General features: G+C 36.9%; 1 protein-coding gene across 1 annotated transcript in view; it reads right to left on the bottom strand.

Annotated features, from left to right (window-relative positions):
- Window positions 1–18,968, bottom strand: part of RIPK2 (receptor interacting serine/threonine kinase 2) — a 32,811-nt gene that overhangs the window by 9,294 nt on the left and 4,549 nt on the right. The window contains exons 2-6 of the mRNA XM_063299459.1: window positions 8,197–8,350; window positions 7,329–7,484; window positions 3,389–3,546; window positions 1,900–1,949; window positions 1,462–1,623 (exon numbers count right to left, since the gene is read on the bottom strand). Coding sequence (XP_063155529.1) covers window positions 1,462–1,623; window positions 1,900–1,949; window positions 3,389–3,546; window positions 7,329–7,484; window positions 8,197–8,350 — 680 coding nt within the window. The remainder of the gene's footprint in view (window positions 1–1,461; window positions 1,624–1,899; window positions 1,950–3,388; window positions 3,547–7,328; window positions 7,485–8,196; window positions 8,351–18,968) is intronic.

Genomic DNA, 18,968 nt, shown 5'->3' with positions numbered 1-18,968 from the left:
ACAGCTCTGCTCATGCAATTGCAGTATGGCTCTATGTGGAACTCCTATACACACACAGATGAATACCTGAAGACTATGAGAACCTTCCTGTTACACTGAAAACACATGTGTTTATTATCTGCCACTTCTTTAATTGTCAAGAAAGGCCTATCTTTCAAGCCAGAAATAGCAGAAAACAAAATTAAAAAGTGAGAAAAAGCTGAATATTAAAATTGTTCTAGACTCTTCTAAGCTTAGAATACTGACACTTTAGAACTTTTCTGATTTGTATGCCAACAGAGAATACGTCCCTGCCAATAAAGCAACCAGACTATATTCTATGTATTCCCCCCCCGTTTAAATTTAAATATTAGAATATTAAATAAATTTACTACAATAATATACTATCAGTCATAACAGTACTAGCTTCCTGAATCCAAATACCCAAATGTCTGATTTGTACAAAAGTATTCAATATTACTTTGATGGTTGAATTATTATCTGGGTTGTTCTAAAGCACTGAACATTTTACAAACAAGAGTAACGTATGCCCTATAGAGACTTTCTATCTCGGTTCTGCATACCAGGGCTGTGCAAAGACAGCCAGGGATGCTGTCTAAAGCAGCCATGCGAGAGTTGCATAAGTTTGGCTGCTTTAATGCTTCAAAGAGGGGTGGTTCGCTCATGCTCACATGCTTGGAAAAGCACCTTTTTATTCCTCCATTTCTGTTTTTCTCTGGCAACTGTCTCAGTTTTGTAATTCAGCTGTAAAATAGGAAAAAGAGTAATCATATCCTCCCTGAGCATTTAATATGGGATGAGGAAGAACTGCTTCACTGAGTAACCCTCAGTGAAGAGATAATCTCAGAAATTTCCTGCTGCAATCAAATCACAAAATAAATATAGGGTTACCTATTAGGTGGACATTCCACTTAGCCAACAGGCCTGTACAGGACTTCAGTCTTTAAGGGGAAAAGGGGCTTCAGAATTTCCTTGGCTGTGGACAAAGCACCTGCCCACAATTCCTTAACAAAACATGTCTTTTTCCAGGAATGTGTCGCAGCTGCAGAGGGTGGTCATGTGACTCCAGGAAAAGGCACAGCTGCTTTAAGAAGCTGTTGACTGGTGCTATGCCACAGATGCTCCAAAGCACCTTTTGCCCACTGAATCCAGCTAACTGGTGATGAGAAAGACCCACCTAGTAGGTAGCCCTATTTTTATAATAATAAAATAAAGCTGCACAGCCTTAAAGGCCAATGCAAATTGTACTTGATAACTTTAATATATACAAATAAAGCATTCCCAACTAATACTTGGGATGCTTCCAGCAGCTGAACAGCCTTGAACATTGTGTTCAAGTGCAGCTTTTTCTTGTTTCAGGAGAGTCTATGTGGAAGCAAAGGGTGCACTTCAGAGGGCTGAACAAATATTATACAACAGCAGAGCGTAGCAAGAGTTGCCAGAGTAAAAGGAGAAACTCACTTGAAAAAGATGGCCTTTCATCTGGATTTTGTGCCCAGGCAGATTCCATTAAAGACAACATCAATTCTCGGTGAGGAATATCAGGTGGCAAATACTCTTCCCCCGTGCCTGGACGCTTCCCTCTTGACACGCTATACATAATTTGCAAGGGATTTATAACTTCTGCCAAAGTAAATACATGCACGTGTTAGAAATATATCTATATTTCTTCCAATACTAAAAAATCAGGTAATAATTCACATTTTAGATTATATTGTGATCTAGACCTAATTTGGCAAAACACACCATCTCCCCTTCCTACTAATATTCTGTGATATAATGCATTTTGAATGGCCTTTTGAAAAAACACTGTTTATATCACATCCATGGCCCAATTCTTAACAGATTAGCCCAACTCAGCTGTTCTTTAATAAAATTAGACAAAGACAAAAATCTGACCTTCAAAGGGCTGTTTTCTTGACATCACTTCCCACATAATAATGGCGTAACTGTTCAAAAAAAAAAAAAAAAAGCACATTAGTACGTATTTTTAAATTAGTTCAATTTTTTTCCAAGACAAAATAAGCTCAAGGAAATGAAAATATCCCAGCTATTGTTTTGTGTGAATTTCTACGTCCCAATCCAGCAGCAAAGCAGGAAGAGTATTATTTCAAATGTTCTCACTGACTAGTTCGGACAAGTACCCTTGGTATCTTAAAAACACATTAATTTATTTAAATAAACAACATGTGTGTGTAAAAATACATAAATTAGACTATTAAACCTAATGCAAATACAAGCAAACCTCCTCACAAGTTACTTAAATCTTAATTATATTAATTGTATTCTTGTATCAGAATATATCCTGACCTACCGGAAATTAAGTAAACTTTAGGTCCACATGCTAATTTTCCTCTCCTTATGTAGTCACAAAGGGAAGTTTGGAAGATTTCACATTTATTTTTCATTAAATGCAGCCTACATCTTAAAATCAGAGGCTGGCTTAATTCAAGAACACATGATTAAGATCAACCACAGTTCGCTATCAGATGTAGGACTAAGCTTTAATTTATTTAAAATGGAAGGCAATGTTTTTGAACCTGTCCTTGAAGAACATGAAAAAGAAGTTCTTTCTGTAAACCAGAGTTTATTATGCTGTCTGGATGCAGGGCCTTTGGATATGTATAATTGTTTGTTGCTAATGTGCATACTGGGGCAGGCAAGGTCTTTAATGTAATCTACAAACTCTACACCTTGACTTACGTTAAATTAGTGAGTTAACCTGTAAAATTCTCAAAAGGATAGTTGCCTCACAAAATTAAAAAGGCTTTATTCGCTCTAAGTAACCTGAGAAAGCGTTAAAAGGTTCCTTTCAAAAACCCAGAAGCACTGAGTTTGAATTGACTATTTCACAACAACAACATACATGCATGTATTATTTGAAACTCAATGGTGAATTAGATTTTCCAAGCATGTGTATAATAGAAAGCCTGAGAGCACGTATGTATGAAAAAACTTGAATTATGTAAGCCATAACTGGACAGCAAAGTCATCCTTGCATGCAGGAACCCATCCTTACACTGACTCTAGAGGCACTTTGAAAATTCAGTGAAATTTTTAACCAGAAACTGGTTGGCGACACTAGATGCAAAAGTGTATTAATTTTGTTGACCGCCCTTGAATAGAGAAAAAAAGGAAATATACCCCAAACAACATACTTGATTAGAAACACCAATAAGAAACCTTATCTCCCTATAACAAAAATGTATTGACTTTAACTTTCAAAAGGAGTATAAAGTAATTCCATGCATGTTTAAAACACTGAAGGACACAACACTTTTGTCCTTCCATTTCACTGTACACATACAACATTTGTAATGACCAATATGGCAATTTTTTTTAAAAATGAACACATGTCGCTCCTAAACTCCGTAATAGAATAACATACCTATATATATCATGCTTTACACTTGCACGGAGTTTTTGGCTGCCGTCATAATCTTCAGGTGGCATGTAAATGATGGTCCCTCCCTCAGGCATTGATTTCTCCCCTCTTGAAAGTGACATGGACACCATGCGCCACTTGGACAAACCAAAATCTGCGATCTAGAAGGTGGAAAAGCAGCTCAGGTCACCACATACAACTCTGAGACAAAGGTTTAGGTCCATGAGATTAAAAAAAAGATTTTTGTTCAGAGAAAGGCCCTTTTTATGAGAAGAAGCTTGTTCTGTTTAACAAAACTTTTAAATCCAGACAATTATTTCAAAAAAAGGGAGGAAGAAAAGACAGGCAGACAAGAAAACAAAATGGACAGACTGACTGAAGAATGAAACCTTAAAATACTTTTTGTAAGAATTTTTTAGGCTAGATAATGTGGCAATTGCCAAATCATATCACATAAATTGTTCCTTCTACGATTTCTTTCTTTTTTAAAAAAGATTTCTTGAGACTGTTGGCTTTTTTTTGCCTAATGCCACTTGCTTTTCTAGATGTACTCTTAAGTCATTAGAGTAGCCTTGAGCAGACTTCAGGTTTACCAAGAGCATTCCTTTTTTCATTTTTATAAAACTAGAATCCTAAGATCCACAGGGGGATATTGGGGAAAGAAGGGCATTCTTGAGAAATAATCTGTTTTATTCTGAGAACTAAGTAAAATCTGTATTATGCTAAGAACTGAGCTTGTAACCTTTTCGCTCAAAACTTCAGTGAAATACATTTTCTCCCAACCTTTCTCCATTTCAGTAGTTTAATTATCAACAAACATATTTCTGTTCTTGCTAATGGAATTGGGATAACTGGGAATGTCATCTAAAGATCTACTAACAACCTGATTTACTTTCTCTGCACCCTTCCTCTACAGAAAAATCACATTACACTAATGCATTATTTTGACAATGGTTTGTCAAACAAACCAGGGTCAGCCTTAAGAGAAGCAAAATAAGGATGGCTCCTTTGGGGAATTCCTAGTTTGTTTTCCTTTATTTTTTTTGCCACTGCTCCTACCTTATATTGTGGTGGTATGCCTAGAACTGTTTTTATCACCTGAGCACTTGTGATGACTGGAATACTCAACTTCTCATTAAATCTGACTCATAAGCATTTACTTCAAATTCTCTTTAATGGTGCGTAGCATTCAGTACAAAGAAAAAGTTGTGAATGAAAAGTCCTATGCTTTTCCCCATTAAACATCTTCGGTGAATCCAAATTCCCCCCCACTCCCCATCTCAGGTATGCACCCCTCCTTCTCATGCCAGTTAGTGTAAGATTCTGCAGCTGTCTCTAATGGCTCCTTGCAAACAACCTTGGCTTTGTGAGATAGTCCAAACAAGATAATTTCACAATCCAGTGATGTTCCCCCTCCTGTGCCTTTGACTCGCAAGAATGATACACATGTTAACTGAAACATGCATGTGAGTCCAACCAAACGTTCTGGGAACATTTGATCTGGGATCATGACAGCACTCTCTACACGTGGGGATTTCAACTTCTAAATTGCTCAGCCAGCATTGCCGTTGCTGACAATTTTGTGAGCTGATTCACATATACAGAGAGCAGAAAGTTTGGGGGAGGATAGGCTACAGGCTTGATCAAGGCACAAGAACAAACCAGTAAGTCAGGAAACAAAAAATAAATTATATGTCTCCATTCTTACATCACACTAAGCCACAGGCGCAATTAGTAGGCCAACCATTAACTGCAGTATTGAACTATGATTTACCTCTCTATATAAAGCCATGGATAAATTATTGACCTCTTCAGGCATCATGCTAAATCAAAAAGCATGCAAGCCATGTTACAGCTTAGTGTAGTGTATGAATTCAAAATGAAGTTTTGCTTTCCTTTTTATATACAAGACAATGCAAGACTAAGCGAATCTACATTTTTTTTTAGAGAATTTGTAGGTAGATTCAGTGTTTAATGCCTTTTTACAGAAAACTATTATGGAAATTACAGCAACAGACAAACATTTTTCAGTTTGTTGATTTATAAATTCTGGTTATATTCACTCACTATCTTCAGAAATGTTCTCTTTCTTATCCAAGATCTAATTATTTTGTCTGCTTATTTGTTATCAAAACCATCTAGCAGATTAAAGGCAACTGAGGCTGCAGTAACAATATAAGAAGTCTGTGAAATGGTCCATAACAATTAGATCAATGTTCTCAACAAGCGATCTCTAACTCTTCTATTCTGCTACTTTTCCTTGGATTATTTACCATGTCATATTTCTTTATCTTTTTTTGTGGTAAGAACTAGTCTATGGTTCTTAAATTAAACTTGTTGGGTTGAACAAACTCAAACTGGATATTCTTGCTTAGCAAAACTGTAACTATGGAGAGATATTCTGACAGCCATGCAGATTAAGATTGGCCAGGCAATTTTATTTGGCTATGCCATATGTTAATAAAAAGGTGATTAAGAATGTATTTTCCATAAAAACTAAACTGTACAAAACAGTTTGCATAGAAAACTACCGAAGACAGAAATAATGTGTACCTCAATGCTGCATCTCTTTTGAGGTTTTTTTTTTTAATGTAGAAGCCTTGTCATGTTTAAATGCATATGATCATATACGTGTACAACCTTAGTGTAGGTGCTTATTCTGTTATAAAACTTGGCTCTTAGGGTCTTAATAAGAGTATTACTTATGCAAGATGAGGGGATATAACATTAGTTTTTTGAAAGATTTCTGAATGTCCTCATATTTTAATGTATGTTAAGTCAGATTAAAAACTCACTGTTATGCCATTTAGAAACAGCTACATATTTATATTAGAAATATAGAATGCATATTACAAATATTGAGGTTCCTTTCATTTTTTTTCTTTAATTTCCATTATTTACTTCAGGAAAGATAATTGGAACAGTATTTATAAGTATCCTTTTACTGTCACCATAACCATTCTAAAAGTCTTAGTAAGGGGCACAATTTGAGTATCTTTGTATCTCAGGTCCAATTTTTACTTCCCCTTTTAAGATATGAATATGAGCAATGCAATTATCTACTAAACCACAATATTGCTTTCTGGTGTATTTGTCACAGAAATGAGTAAGAAAATTGAAACGAAATTTAATAATCTCCAAACTTCTAAAAATCTGGTATGCAGAAAAGAAGGTGGAAGCTGTTGAAACTCAAGGCAGGACAAGGACCAACAGGTTAGAAGTAAAAGAAAGGAGATTCAAGCTGAATACTGGGAAGAATTTCCTGATGACAAGAACTGTTAAGCAGTGGAACAAAGGCCTAGAACAATGGTAAATTCCCCTCACTGGAGGTTTTCAAACAGTGGTTCAAACTACCTGTCAGGATAGTTTAGCGGATTCCACTCACTCATAGTAAGTGCAAAAGGGACAAGGCTTCAATCGTGATGTTGTGCTTGTCACCCCCTGCAGATGCCCCTGTCCCTCACTGAGCAGGGGATTGGACTAGAGGACCCGAACAATAAAAGCATGAAGACTGAATTAAAAAAAAATAAATCTACTTTCACATACAGCCAATTAAAATGATTTTTTTTGAATTGGTAAATGGGATTGTGAATCTAATGCCCCAGAATTTGGGGGAAAAAGATTATGTACAAATCTTACTGAAATAAAGATTTGACTATAGCTTTCCCTTTTTCATTTTAAAAGGATTTCTAACCCTTAGCACTAGAATAGCTTCAAAAGACTTTTGGGAATGCTTGGCATAATTTTAGGAGGCTTTTAGAAGTTAGACGTGGGAGTACTTTCTGATGTTCAGAAGGGTGAAATGCCATTCTCTTATATAGCTCCATTCTACTTGCAATGTTGATCTATCTTGTCACCATTATGTGCAACATTTTTCTCTTTACTCCAAAATTTTTACCCCTGAACTTTTCAGCTTCTATGCTGTAGAAGAGCACAGCCTTACCTTAACATGGAAATCACTGTCAAGTAGAATATTTTGGGTCTTCAAATCATGGTGCAGGAGTGGAGGACTCATGTTGTGAAGATAATTTACTCCCAAAGCAATTTCATACAAAATGCGAAATCTGATTGACCAAGCAATGTCAGGATAGACGTTTTTCTATTTAGGAAAGAGAAAGAACATAAATAACACACAATGATAAACAGACAGACTAGAATGGGAAGTTGAAAGAACATTCTGAAAGAAGGCGACAAGCTACTTCCATACTATTGCCAAGATAATCATACAAATTATGATTACCGTAAGTTACCAAGAGTTGACCTCAACTAGATGGCATCTTTATCTTTCACCATATGCCCACAGAGTTAATTTAGGTACACAGCAATATAACGCTACACAATTATTTCATATTCATTCTCAATCTATAACATTTTGGACCAAATAAAGAAACAATCAAAGAGTTCTGGAGAATGGCTATATTCAGTAGCCCTTTAAAGGCTCCCTAAAAGCGCTCCTTCACTCCATATCAATTCATGAGGGGGGACTGATCTCAAATTACTCCCTTCCATACTAAGGTACAACACTGGGCAGAAAATGTGTGCCCCTTCCTTCTGATGCACTAAGTTAACTCAGTGTTTCTCAACCTCAGCAACTTTAAGATGTGTGGACTTCAACTTCCATTGCTGGCTGGGAATTCTGGGAGTTGAAGTCCACACAAGTTGCTGTGTCCACACAAGTTGCTGAAGTTGAGAAACACTGAGTTAAATTTTATATGTGCACCATCTGGTTCCTAAGACTGCTTCCTCGTGCTTTCCTCATTTTAAAATTAACACAGCGGCTCTAAACACCTGCTACCACTGCTCATACTTACCCCATGCAAAAGTTGGTTCAGTGATCCATTAGGCATATATTCCGTCACAATACCCAGAAACTGAGGTTCATTGCAAATTCCCAAAATTGGTAGAATGTAACTGAACCTTGCCTGATGTAAAATTTCAGCTTCTTTTAAAAGACTGTCCCTCTCACTACAAGAATAAAAGGCAAAACAATAGTCAAATTTACTTGATTATCTCCCAGCTTATAGACTTAAAAGTGCACATTGTGGAAAGACATAGTTAAAGGAAAGGAAGAAAAGGCCTCTTTACATATTCATTCTTTTTCCATCCCTCACCAGCTGCTGAAGTCAAAGTATACAGCTGTTTTCTTTTCAATTGTATTACTTCCCAGGATTTCTATACTGAGGCTAGTTCTACTGTTGCCAGTCATTTTGTGGAATATAGTTCACTGAAAGACATATAGCAAATCGTATCAAATTGCTAGATGTCCCCCACAGCTTTATGCATTTTTATCCCCAAATCAGTCCTAGCAATTTGGTTCAGACATTAAGTTAATTTAATATTGTAAAGAGGAGACAGATCATGGCCTAAATTTCTGCTTCCGCTTTAGGCCTGGATACGAGGTGCAGTTTGAAAATATTGTTTCTTTTTTATATTACTATAGATTACTCAACTATGTTTTATTAAAACAAGCCAGCTGCAACCAAATATTAATGATCACAAAACCAGTTAGGGATAACTACAGTTTTATTTGACATAATGCCAAAAAGTACAGTCATACAAGATTGCTGCAGCTTGTTTTTGTGATGAAAACTAAGTGACTGTTCTTTGTGGGAACCAGAATTTTGGCTCTAATAAAGACATTCAATTTCTAATTATCTTTACATATCTTCTGGTAATTGTTTCTTGTCTCTGATTCATCTGATTTTGTTACCATATCTGCGCTGTAAAATTCAGATGATGGTTAAATCATCTCTGCTGCCTCCTATTGGTTGTTTGGATTATAATAGTATAAATCTTACTACAAGGCATTGTACAGGTGAGGTTGTGCAATTGTGTAATAGGGCAGCTTGGTACAATCCTCAAGACTTACCCCAGAGGTTTGTAATTCAGAAAACAGATACTCTTAAGACAAAAGACTTAAGTTGAAGCAGTAATGCCTTCAGAACCATATGCATTATGTCAAAGGATCACAGATGCTATGGCTGTGCTGGTGGGCACATTTGGAACTGTGACCAGAATTTTAGGTTAGATGCCAGGAAATAGATATTAAGATAAGAGCTGTGGAAAACAGTAAAGGGCTTTTACATTGAAATCAAGGAAGTATAAAGAAGGCATATCTTACTTAAGATGGCATGTCTTTTAAAAATTAAGTTATGTCTTTTACAAAAATGACCCAAAAGAGAAATCCACAAGTAGAGACTAGACATGGTATGACAGAGCTTCAGAAATGTTTTAAGAAGCCAGTGACACATACCTTTTAATTCCGTACACCCCACCTTATTTCCCCAGATGGAGTCTACAAATTTTGATTGGCTACAGCAACAAAACCAAAGCTTGTGGAGGTCAAAGCTTTTTCCTCTCAACTACTTTCTCATTCATTTAGCTTCACGTTTGCCACAAAGGTGGGGAATTCTCTCTGATGTTTTCTTCACAATGAACACAGAGTGTCCTAGTAGCACTCTGAAGGAATACGCCCCACTGTTTTTTCAAACTTGAAGCCGTAAGTGACCTCCAAACTCAGCACAGCACCAAAAACAAAGGCAGGTGCTTGTACCATTATTCCAACTGGCCTTCTAGCATAAACAGCAGCAATTGCCACCCTTAGCCTTTTTTCTGGAGCATTTCAGCAGTGAGACAAGCCCCAGTTTTCCTTCCATCTTTGAGATGGAGAAGGAGACATAAGGGATCATGAAACCTGCCACAACATGTACATTGTTCACCCATGTTTTGGTAAGAGAAACCTACAACCAAGTATGTTCTTACAATGTGCTGTACTTACTAAGTTTTGGGAGAAAGTAGTGGATCTAATAAATGTGACTGTGCGACAAAAGCTAAAATTTTCAGAGGACAATATTCTTTTGAATTACATACCTAGTATTCGGAAATTGACAACAGGACAATGTAAATAGATTCTCTGTGCCCTTACTATGGCTAAAAGACTGATATTGCGGCATTGGAAAGATAAATGTATGGCCCCATTTACTCGATGGATTGAAGACCTGGTTACCCTTGCCACTTATGAGAGGATTGCCTATAGATGTAGACTTTGTATGGATAAATATAATGAAATATGGGACTCATTTATACAAAATACAGTAGTTTAGGGAAAGCATGATGGTTATTTAATTGTATTAGAAATAAATATAGATATATATTTGCATCATAGTTGCATTAGATAAATATATAGAGAATTGTAACTTTATTGTAATGATATATTATATTTCATATTTTTATTTTACTTTTTCTATTATATTTTTCTCACTTTTTAAAGCACCTGTTATGGTTTTTTCTGATAATGTATCGTCATGTATTTTTTTTCTTTTTGTTATTAGCTTAAAAAAAAGCAATTAAAAACTAATTTTAAAAAAGGGGAAATCTACAACCAGCAACTATGAATATTGACTTGAATCAACATACTTATTCAAATTTCACTGATACAATCTTTTAATATGGATTTTCATTAGGGATCAAGAATTATTAGTCATACTTGCCTCACTTCTTTAATCTTCACACCCACTTGAGGCAAGTTGGACTGGCGGAAAGTGATCGGCCTAAAGACTCCCAGTGTGACTAAACATGACATCTGCTTTATCTAATCCCAGAATTGTACTTAAATAGCTATCTACAACTGTACTTAGCCCATGATTGGTTGTAATTTTCCTGACACCTTTTGCCATAACTGGAAAACTGTGGATTCGTTTAGACATCATACTAAGCCATGGCTTTGTGCAGATGAACAAAGTAAGCATGGTGTATTTGATTAATTCCTAGTTTCTCCTCTCCATTTTGAGCTGGACCTCTACATCGTAAACTGATTGTAGCTTTGGGAAGGGCACAGAAACAACCCAGAAATAAGTCAATGAACCATAAAGGAATCATGCATTGCCATATACACAACATGCTGACTTACAGGTACTAAAACAGTAGGCTGACAATAAATCATGGTTGCAAATTAAGGTTCATGATACTAAAGCAAGGTATGATGCATTCATTGACCCCATTTGCTCATTCTACAAAGCCAGAAACCAACTAACCACAGCATCGTTTAGTAAAACGTATCAACATTGTATGCCACATGCATAGTGAGCAGAGCTAAGGCTTTAGTGTAGAGTTAAAGAAGAAAGAAAGAAGGAGCCACAACAGTGAATCATTCCAAACTACATCACTCAGCACTATTGGCAGGGAGTAGTAAACCTTTTTTAAAACTTTCATTAACCAAAACCAAATTGTGAGAGTAAAAGTAAAATCTTCCTCATTTGAATTAATGTTAGCACTATTTCCATTTTCAAAATGTTATAAGCCAGTAATTAACTTGTTTGGTTGAGGCTTCGATTCTTTCCAAATGAAGTCTGAAATATAGCCCAGTTTTCATTGCCCTGTGCCTGTTTGGAGGGATTTTTCGGTACTCAAACTATGGGCAGATCTTTTGATTACATAAAAATAAACTGTATTTATTTTACCTCTAAAATTATATAGATAGAATGTGTGTTTATTTTAGAGGTAAGTGATAAATATATTCCCAATGTATTCTTTTAGGCAAGCAACCAAATTCGCTAATAAACTGGGAGATTTGAAGCCCAACAAATTTGAAAGATGCTAGTTAAGAGGTGACTGAATGTAACCATTTACAGATGGAGACTAAGAAACAACCAGCCCATGAGTTTGGACTGGAAGTGGGCTTTGTTGAATGCAAACGGTATAATCCTGCCAACTGCAAAACATTATTCATGATTAAAAACATCATTCATGGTTAGAGCGTTACAAGCAACAGCATGAGAAACTGACACATGAATCCACTAACCACATTTCCGTTTCACTTCTGAGAGACAGCAGTATTTCTCATTAAGGAGAGGTAAGTTATCTGTTCCTCTTTCCAAAAACCTACAACTCACTGTATGGAAAATGTCTTGAGTTCCCCTTTTGTAAACTTTATAACACACTTGCTAGAAAAGCATGCATGAGTCACTCACATGGTTGCCCTGTCATCTCTCCACAAAGGCTGGAACTATTCTTAGAATTCACCTTTGCTGTTAATAATTTAACAATCTTCCTACGTTGTGTCACAACCAGTAGTCTCAACTCTTAGGTACAACCACCTAAGCCATCTCCAAAAGTTGCCACTAAACTGCAATTTTTAAAACCAGAAAAGAAGGAAGTTATTGGGAATAATACATACTGCATACTGATTAAGTCCAATTTTATTTTTTTGTTCTAGCCCTGGCTGTCTCTTACAAGATGCCCCCACTTAAAAGCCAGAAGGTTACATGTCCCTTTTATGAAAGGCTATCATCCTTTCATAACTGGCTGGGAATTTGTTCTAAGGGGGTGTTTAAATCTGCAGCAAGAGATCCCCAGCTCAGAATCTAGCGACTCTATGGGCACATCCACGTGGTTCTCTTAGCAATAATACAAAAGTGGCTTGCCTCTGCCTTTCCTCAGAATGATTTTTTTTAAAAAAAAAAACCTTCCTAGTTCAGTTTACAATCCTGGAATATCTTAATAGTCTCCCATCTAAGCATTGACCAGTTTTAACCCTGCTTAGCTCTTTTAAGATCAGCAAGGTGCTGCTATCTGTTCCTCCCACAAAAAACAACAGCATGCCTGTTTGCAGTCCTCAAAGCCCCTCCCCCACATGTTTAATCCAGTGGGTTGCATTTTGGGGAGGGTGCAGAATTGAGGCAGTGAAAGAACAAAATGGGTGCTGTAGCTAGTACAGCTAGTCCTCACTTAATGACCAGAATTTGGGTTGCTAAACAAAGCAGTCATTAAGCAAATCCAACCCAGTTTCATGATCTTTTTGTGGTCATTAAGTGAATCACTTGGGTATTAAGTGAACCATGTGGTCATTAAGTGAATCACATGGTTCCCTATTGATTTTGCTTGCCAGAAGCCAGCCTGGAAGGTTGAAAATGGCGATCACGTGGCCACAGGATGCTGCAATGGTCATAAATGCAAACTGGCTGCCAAGTGCCCAAATTGTGGTCACATGACTGGGGGGGGGAAACCATGCTGTGATGGTCGTGTGAGGACTGGTTGTAACTTTTTTTTTCCAGCACTGTCATAAGTCCAAACTGTCATGAAATGAATGGTGTTAAGTGAGGACTGCCTGTATAATACTGGTTTAGGGTGCTTGTTTTAGCACTTAAATATCCCACCCCCTGTAATAAAAAAACCTCCTGCCTCTGCCCACTTTTGGAGTGCAGCCCTCCACGTGCTGCATGAAGGTTGCTAAGGGAAGTTGCATACCTTAGTATCACTTTAAGGAATGCTTAATATTAGGGTTCTGCAATATTAAAGATTGTTTAAACCTGTCCAGTATCTAAGTTGGATAGAATATGCTCATGTGATCTTTTATTTAGAAAATGTATATGGCTGCCCATTTTAAATACATTTGCCAAAAAAAAAAAAAAAACGTATAAAAGAAACCCATAGCTAGACAAAATTAAAATAACCCAAATAAAGAAAAAAAATGAGGTACCATATAACTCACAAATGGACAAGCATAACACCCCATAGCTCTAACGCCTGAGGAAAAAGCCAGGTCTTAACAGCCTTCTGATAGACCAAGAGAGTTGGAGCCAAGAAAATAATTATCTTCTCAATGCACAAATTGTGCCCGATTGACATTAAATGAATAAAATCTTTCTTCTTTAATTCTTACTCTTAAAATCATTTTTGTTTTATATTGAAAAAAAATCAGTTACTCCACCTTGAATAAGTTTAGAGTAAATTGGATTATATTTCTATTTAAGAATATTGTTTTACTGTTTTAACTTGTATTTTAACTGGTATTCTGGCTTTATTGTAAACCACCCAGAGTCACTCTTTGAATGAGATGGGCAGTGACTAAATTTGAAATATAAATAAATAAAATATAAATAAATAATTGATAGACACTTATTAAAATAAAGCAACGTAAACTCTGCTTTGTTGATTTTTTTTTTTACCAAGTTATTTTATAACACATATAGCCTCTGTCTTGCCCGCAAGAGCTATTAGTCTGACATTTGTTTCCTTATGTTGCTCAGCAACCAGGAAAACATACATTGATGTGTATCTCGGCTCCAATCCCACCTCTTTAATCAAAACGTGCCCTGACTGTTTGCTGTTAGCCTGGGCAAACACTATGCTATCAGTTGAGTGCTTTGATTTACCTTACGGAGGAACAACTGAGTTCATGTTTCTCATCAGTAGAAACACATCTCTGTCTTAAATGACAATGCAGAAAATAGCTTCTCCTCTGGAAATCAGAGCAGCAAACCCCAAGAGGAAGTCTTAACAAGCTGTCTCTGGTATATTCATGAGCTATAGATAGATAGAACGATAGGAAGGGGGACTAACAGTGAAATTAAGGCCTGTGTGTGCCTTCGAGTCAGCTTTTGATTCCTGGAGACTGCCTGGATTAGTCCCCGCTTGGCAAGGTTTTTCAGAAGTGGCTTGCCATTGCTTCCTTCCCAGGGCTGAGAAAGAGTGACTGGCCCAAGGTCACCCAGCTGATTTTGTGCCTAAGGAGGAATTAGAGCTCATAGTCTCCTGGTTTCTAGCCTGGTGCCTTAACCACTACACCAAACTGGCTCTCCAGTTAATTATTAACTGGATTAAGGGGAAATACAGGAAGTATACACTAAGTGGTTATACAGTAGACTCTCAGTTAACCAGAACGCAAGCAACCAGCACTCTCAAGCAACCAGCACAAAAATCAAACCGGAGAAAAACTGGCACTCTCAAGCAACCAGAAACTACATTTATCCGGCATCTACCAATCCCCATGGGTGTTGGTTAACTGAGAGTCTACTGTATTTTATTTACTAAAGAATGAAGATCAGATGATGATAGAAATACAAATTAACACTCGTATGTAGTTAAAGCACACACATGCTGCATCTTGATCTGAGCTTCGGAATGTGGAATTGGACTTTCAGGTGAATTGCACACTATTATCGACCATCTAAGAGCAAGAATGACCACTTCCAACTTTGTGCTTATTCCACCTAGGCAAAGCATTTGTACTATCCAGGACTGGATGTTCAACTTATAGGATTGTTTTCTATTAATTGTCTACTACTCTTTCCACATTGAGTAACTGTCCTGCCTTGTCCCTGTTCCTTCTTCACCGAGATGCATCAGCTAGTTAACTATGGAAAACGTTTGGTTACTGTAGCCTGTCAGCCTTTGAACGTACCTCCTTGCCAGCTTAGAAACTATCCCAGGAGTCTCAAAACTTTTGTTAAGGAAGGGTTACTCATTAATAATAAAAGTTTATGTTCATTAGAGGAACAGGATACATCCTTGTTCATGATGAGTAAACATGAATAATATGGAATACAACGTGATTTTCAACATATATCATCATAGTGTGGAATGAATCTTGTTCAAGATTCCAGCCAATAAGCCGTGTTGTTTTATAGGATCCATTGTTCCACTTCCCTGCCAATGCCAATCAATATTTCAGGCCCACCCTGCCTTGGATTGTTTACGCTCCTCACGCTTTTTTGTCCTAGAATTTTTACATATCTGTGTATTTTTTATGCAGATATGTAAATAATAAATATGTAAATTAATAAAAGTATTTTATTAATACTTTAAGTCTAAGTATTAATGGCACCATTCTGAATATAATGGGGATCCATACCAGTTAGTTTACCTGCAACTCTATATGCAGGATATCTCCTAGAGACAAGGACTCAATTTTCAGGCTACCCCTTCCTTATAAAGCCCATAATATCAGCCAAACTTATGGGCCTATGATATCATATTATTATCATATTTAAAATAGGTGTATCTATGGTAATTTTTGCACAAAGTTATTTCTCAAAATTCAAGGTAGATCACTAACTTAATGTTTAAAACTATTGCAAACGTCATAAAATCTAGCCAAGTTGTATACTGAATTTAAAAAAAAAACACCCATAAAATAAAGCTGGAGGGGGCAGTATAAATATATAAATCCATGTTTTAAAAAAAGTGCATGCCTTAATTTGCTGTAATTGATAGAAAGCCAACATTCATTTTATGGGATCAGAAGACGGGTTTCACACATGTTCATGTAAAAGAGGAAATTGTGCAGCTTTATATTACTTCACTGCACAAGTCTGAGGCTAATACAGCATTTGAAAGTAGTTGTTCCTTTAAGCCCAGTCACACCCCCTGCTTTTTCTGACCTCTCCCTCCCCTACCATCCACAAAACCACTATAGTTAAAACAGAACCTTTCAAGGAACGGCTACTACACGGTTGCCTAGTACTTCCAGAATTTCCCATACCATTCATTCATTCAGTTATCTGTCGCTCTTAGGGTATAACTAGGTCCTCAGAGTGTTACTAGTCTGATCTCTGCAGGAGATGTATCACAGTAAAGGCAAATATCAGGGGTATAAATATATTTCCTCACCCAGAGTTTTTACTGTTACTGTTTGTGTTTTATATTTGTTACGATTTTTACATTTTTAGGACAGATTTTTAAAATCATTGGAAATGGCATCTTGTTACAGCAGATATTAGTACTTAGCTGATCCTGGCTGATCTTGAAAAAGCAAAAGAACATGGGACTTTAGTAGTACTTTGATGGGAGACCACCAGGAAATTACAGGTCTGCTGGCTAGACTAGTCTAGGAGAAGGCAATGGGAAACTACATCTGTACAGTTGTTAAAAAAGTAACACGATGTGTCCATGTAGCTCGTCCCAAAGAAGACACGTTTTAAGCTATCAGAATTGTCAAGGCGGTAGATGGCATATACATTTTGCAATAGTAAGTAAGTTTTGTCCGGTGGTGAATTAGAAGTATAGAACCACTAGTGCTCTTTTAACAACTCCAGAAATTTATTACCCAGTACAATTATCATTATGGACATGGTGCCATCTGTGTACATTGCACATTACAAAGAACAGGTTGGACAAGACCTTTATCTCAAGGGGCTTAGAATCCAAAAGCAGAAAGAAGGAAACAGTGAGACAGGAAAACAACGGAGAGGAAAAATGGTATTACTTCAGCTGTATGCTCTGAGTAAGGCAAAGAATTAAGGCTTGAAGGAAACAAAAGTGAGTTTTATAAAAGGATCTGAGAAAGAAGTCCTCACAGGACTATCTTAGTTAGGGTTATTTTTAAGGAGCAAAAAGATTTTTGGAAGGTTATACGATCTCAAGGCCCAAAGCATGGCGGTACGGGTATAATGCCCACCTAAAAGGTCAGAACTCTTGAAGTTTTGTAAAGGAGAGAATTTAAGCAGATGCAGCTTTTTCCAAGACACAGAAATTCCTTCTTTTATGCAATTTTGAAGGTGCCGGAATTCTGCCTTTTTGCATTTGCTTGTACTAACAAGAAGTGGTTTTACAAATATAGCCACATTAGACTACTTCCCAAAACTGTGGTTTTGTTCTGACTATATTTGTAGAAGTCCTCCACATCCCAATTTCCAAATGCAGACAGTGTGTTAACATATTAGCATTTTACCAGATGACCTGAAATGGGGGAGTTCCCAGTCAGTATGCCATAAGAGCTAAGAATTTAGAACTATCTTTAGTTCTGGCTAAAGATTTGATTAGGAAAACTACGATAGTAAGTTCTGCCATACACCAAAAACAATAACCATCAGGACTGCCTGACTTTATACTAACCAATAAGGAAACTGTAGTTGAGGAAGTGGAAGTAGCAAAAACGTGTGGAAAAATGCTGGCATTCTTGATTTTAAGGAAAACTAAATCTGAGTGAAATGGAATCAGAATCTCTGACTTCAAAAGGAGAGATTTTTAATAAATTGAGAATAATGATGTGTAGAATGCCATGACAAGTAGGAAAATGTTCCTGTAGTTCTTGGATTCCCAAAGGACCAGCTAGTATTGGATTTATTGAAAAGATAACCTTGAATTTAAGATGATCTCCCCCACTTACCACCAAAAAATAGGTAACACAGACAAACACCCTGTGCAAAGCCCACTTTCCCTACGCTGCTCATCTAGACTTGCCAACTTCAACTGAAACTAATTCTGGAGATTCCCTCCCACACAAAATGTGTCCCTGTGACACACCTGTATGTCTTCCTAGATGCATGTATTATTTATCTGTCAGAAGCCATAAACCAAGACAGAATAGGGTCAGAATACAAATGTATGTTTATATTAATTGAATTAGTAAATATGAATTAAAATTAATTGCCTGTAGCATAAGGTACCCCATTTATAAGGGTACTGTCCCTCTGGCTGCATATACCATCTTCTCTCTCATGCAGAAATGTATGCATATACACAAGCATATCCCTATCTCTTCAGCAAAACAAAACAAAAACAAACAGTAACTCCAGGATGGCAATGATGGGACAAGTATTCTACCAGCCCCACCCGCCTCAGGCCCTGCAGGCCCCTTCAGAAACAAACTGCTTTCCTCTAGTAGACAGCACTGATCTGCTTTACCCTAATTATTGGCAAAGGCTGAACAGATGCGTTTACCATTTATTTGTTGGAATGCCTTAGGGATGGAAGCTGGTTGGGCATTGCATAATTCTAGTTTAGCAGAATAGTCCACCTTACCATTGTTCATTGAAAAACCAAGAGATTTGGTCAGGATTCTAGAGAAGATAAGATTTGTTCT

Source organism: Candoia aspera, chromosome 3, assembly GCF_035149785.1.
Source record: "Candoia aspera isolate rCanAsp1 chromosome 3, rCanAsp1.hap2, whole genome shotgun sequence".
NCBI classification, from domain to species: domain Eukaryota; kingdom Metazoa; phylum Chordata; class Lepidosauria; order Squamata; family Boidae; genus Candoia; species Candoia aspera.
Note: the sequence above shows the minus strand (reverse complement) of the source record. Positions and strands in the feature narration are given on the sequence as shown.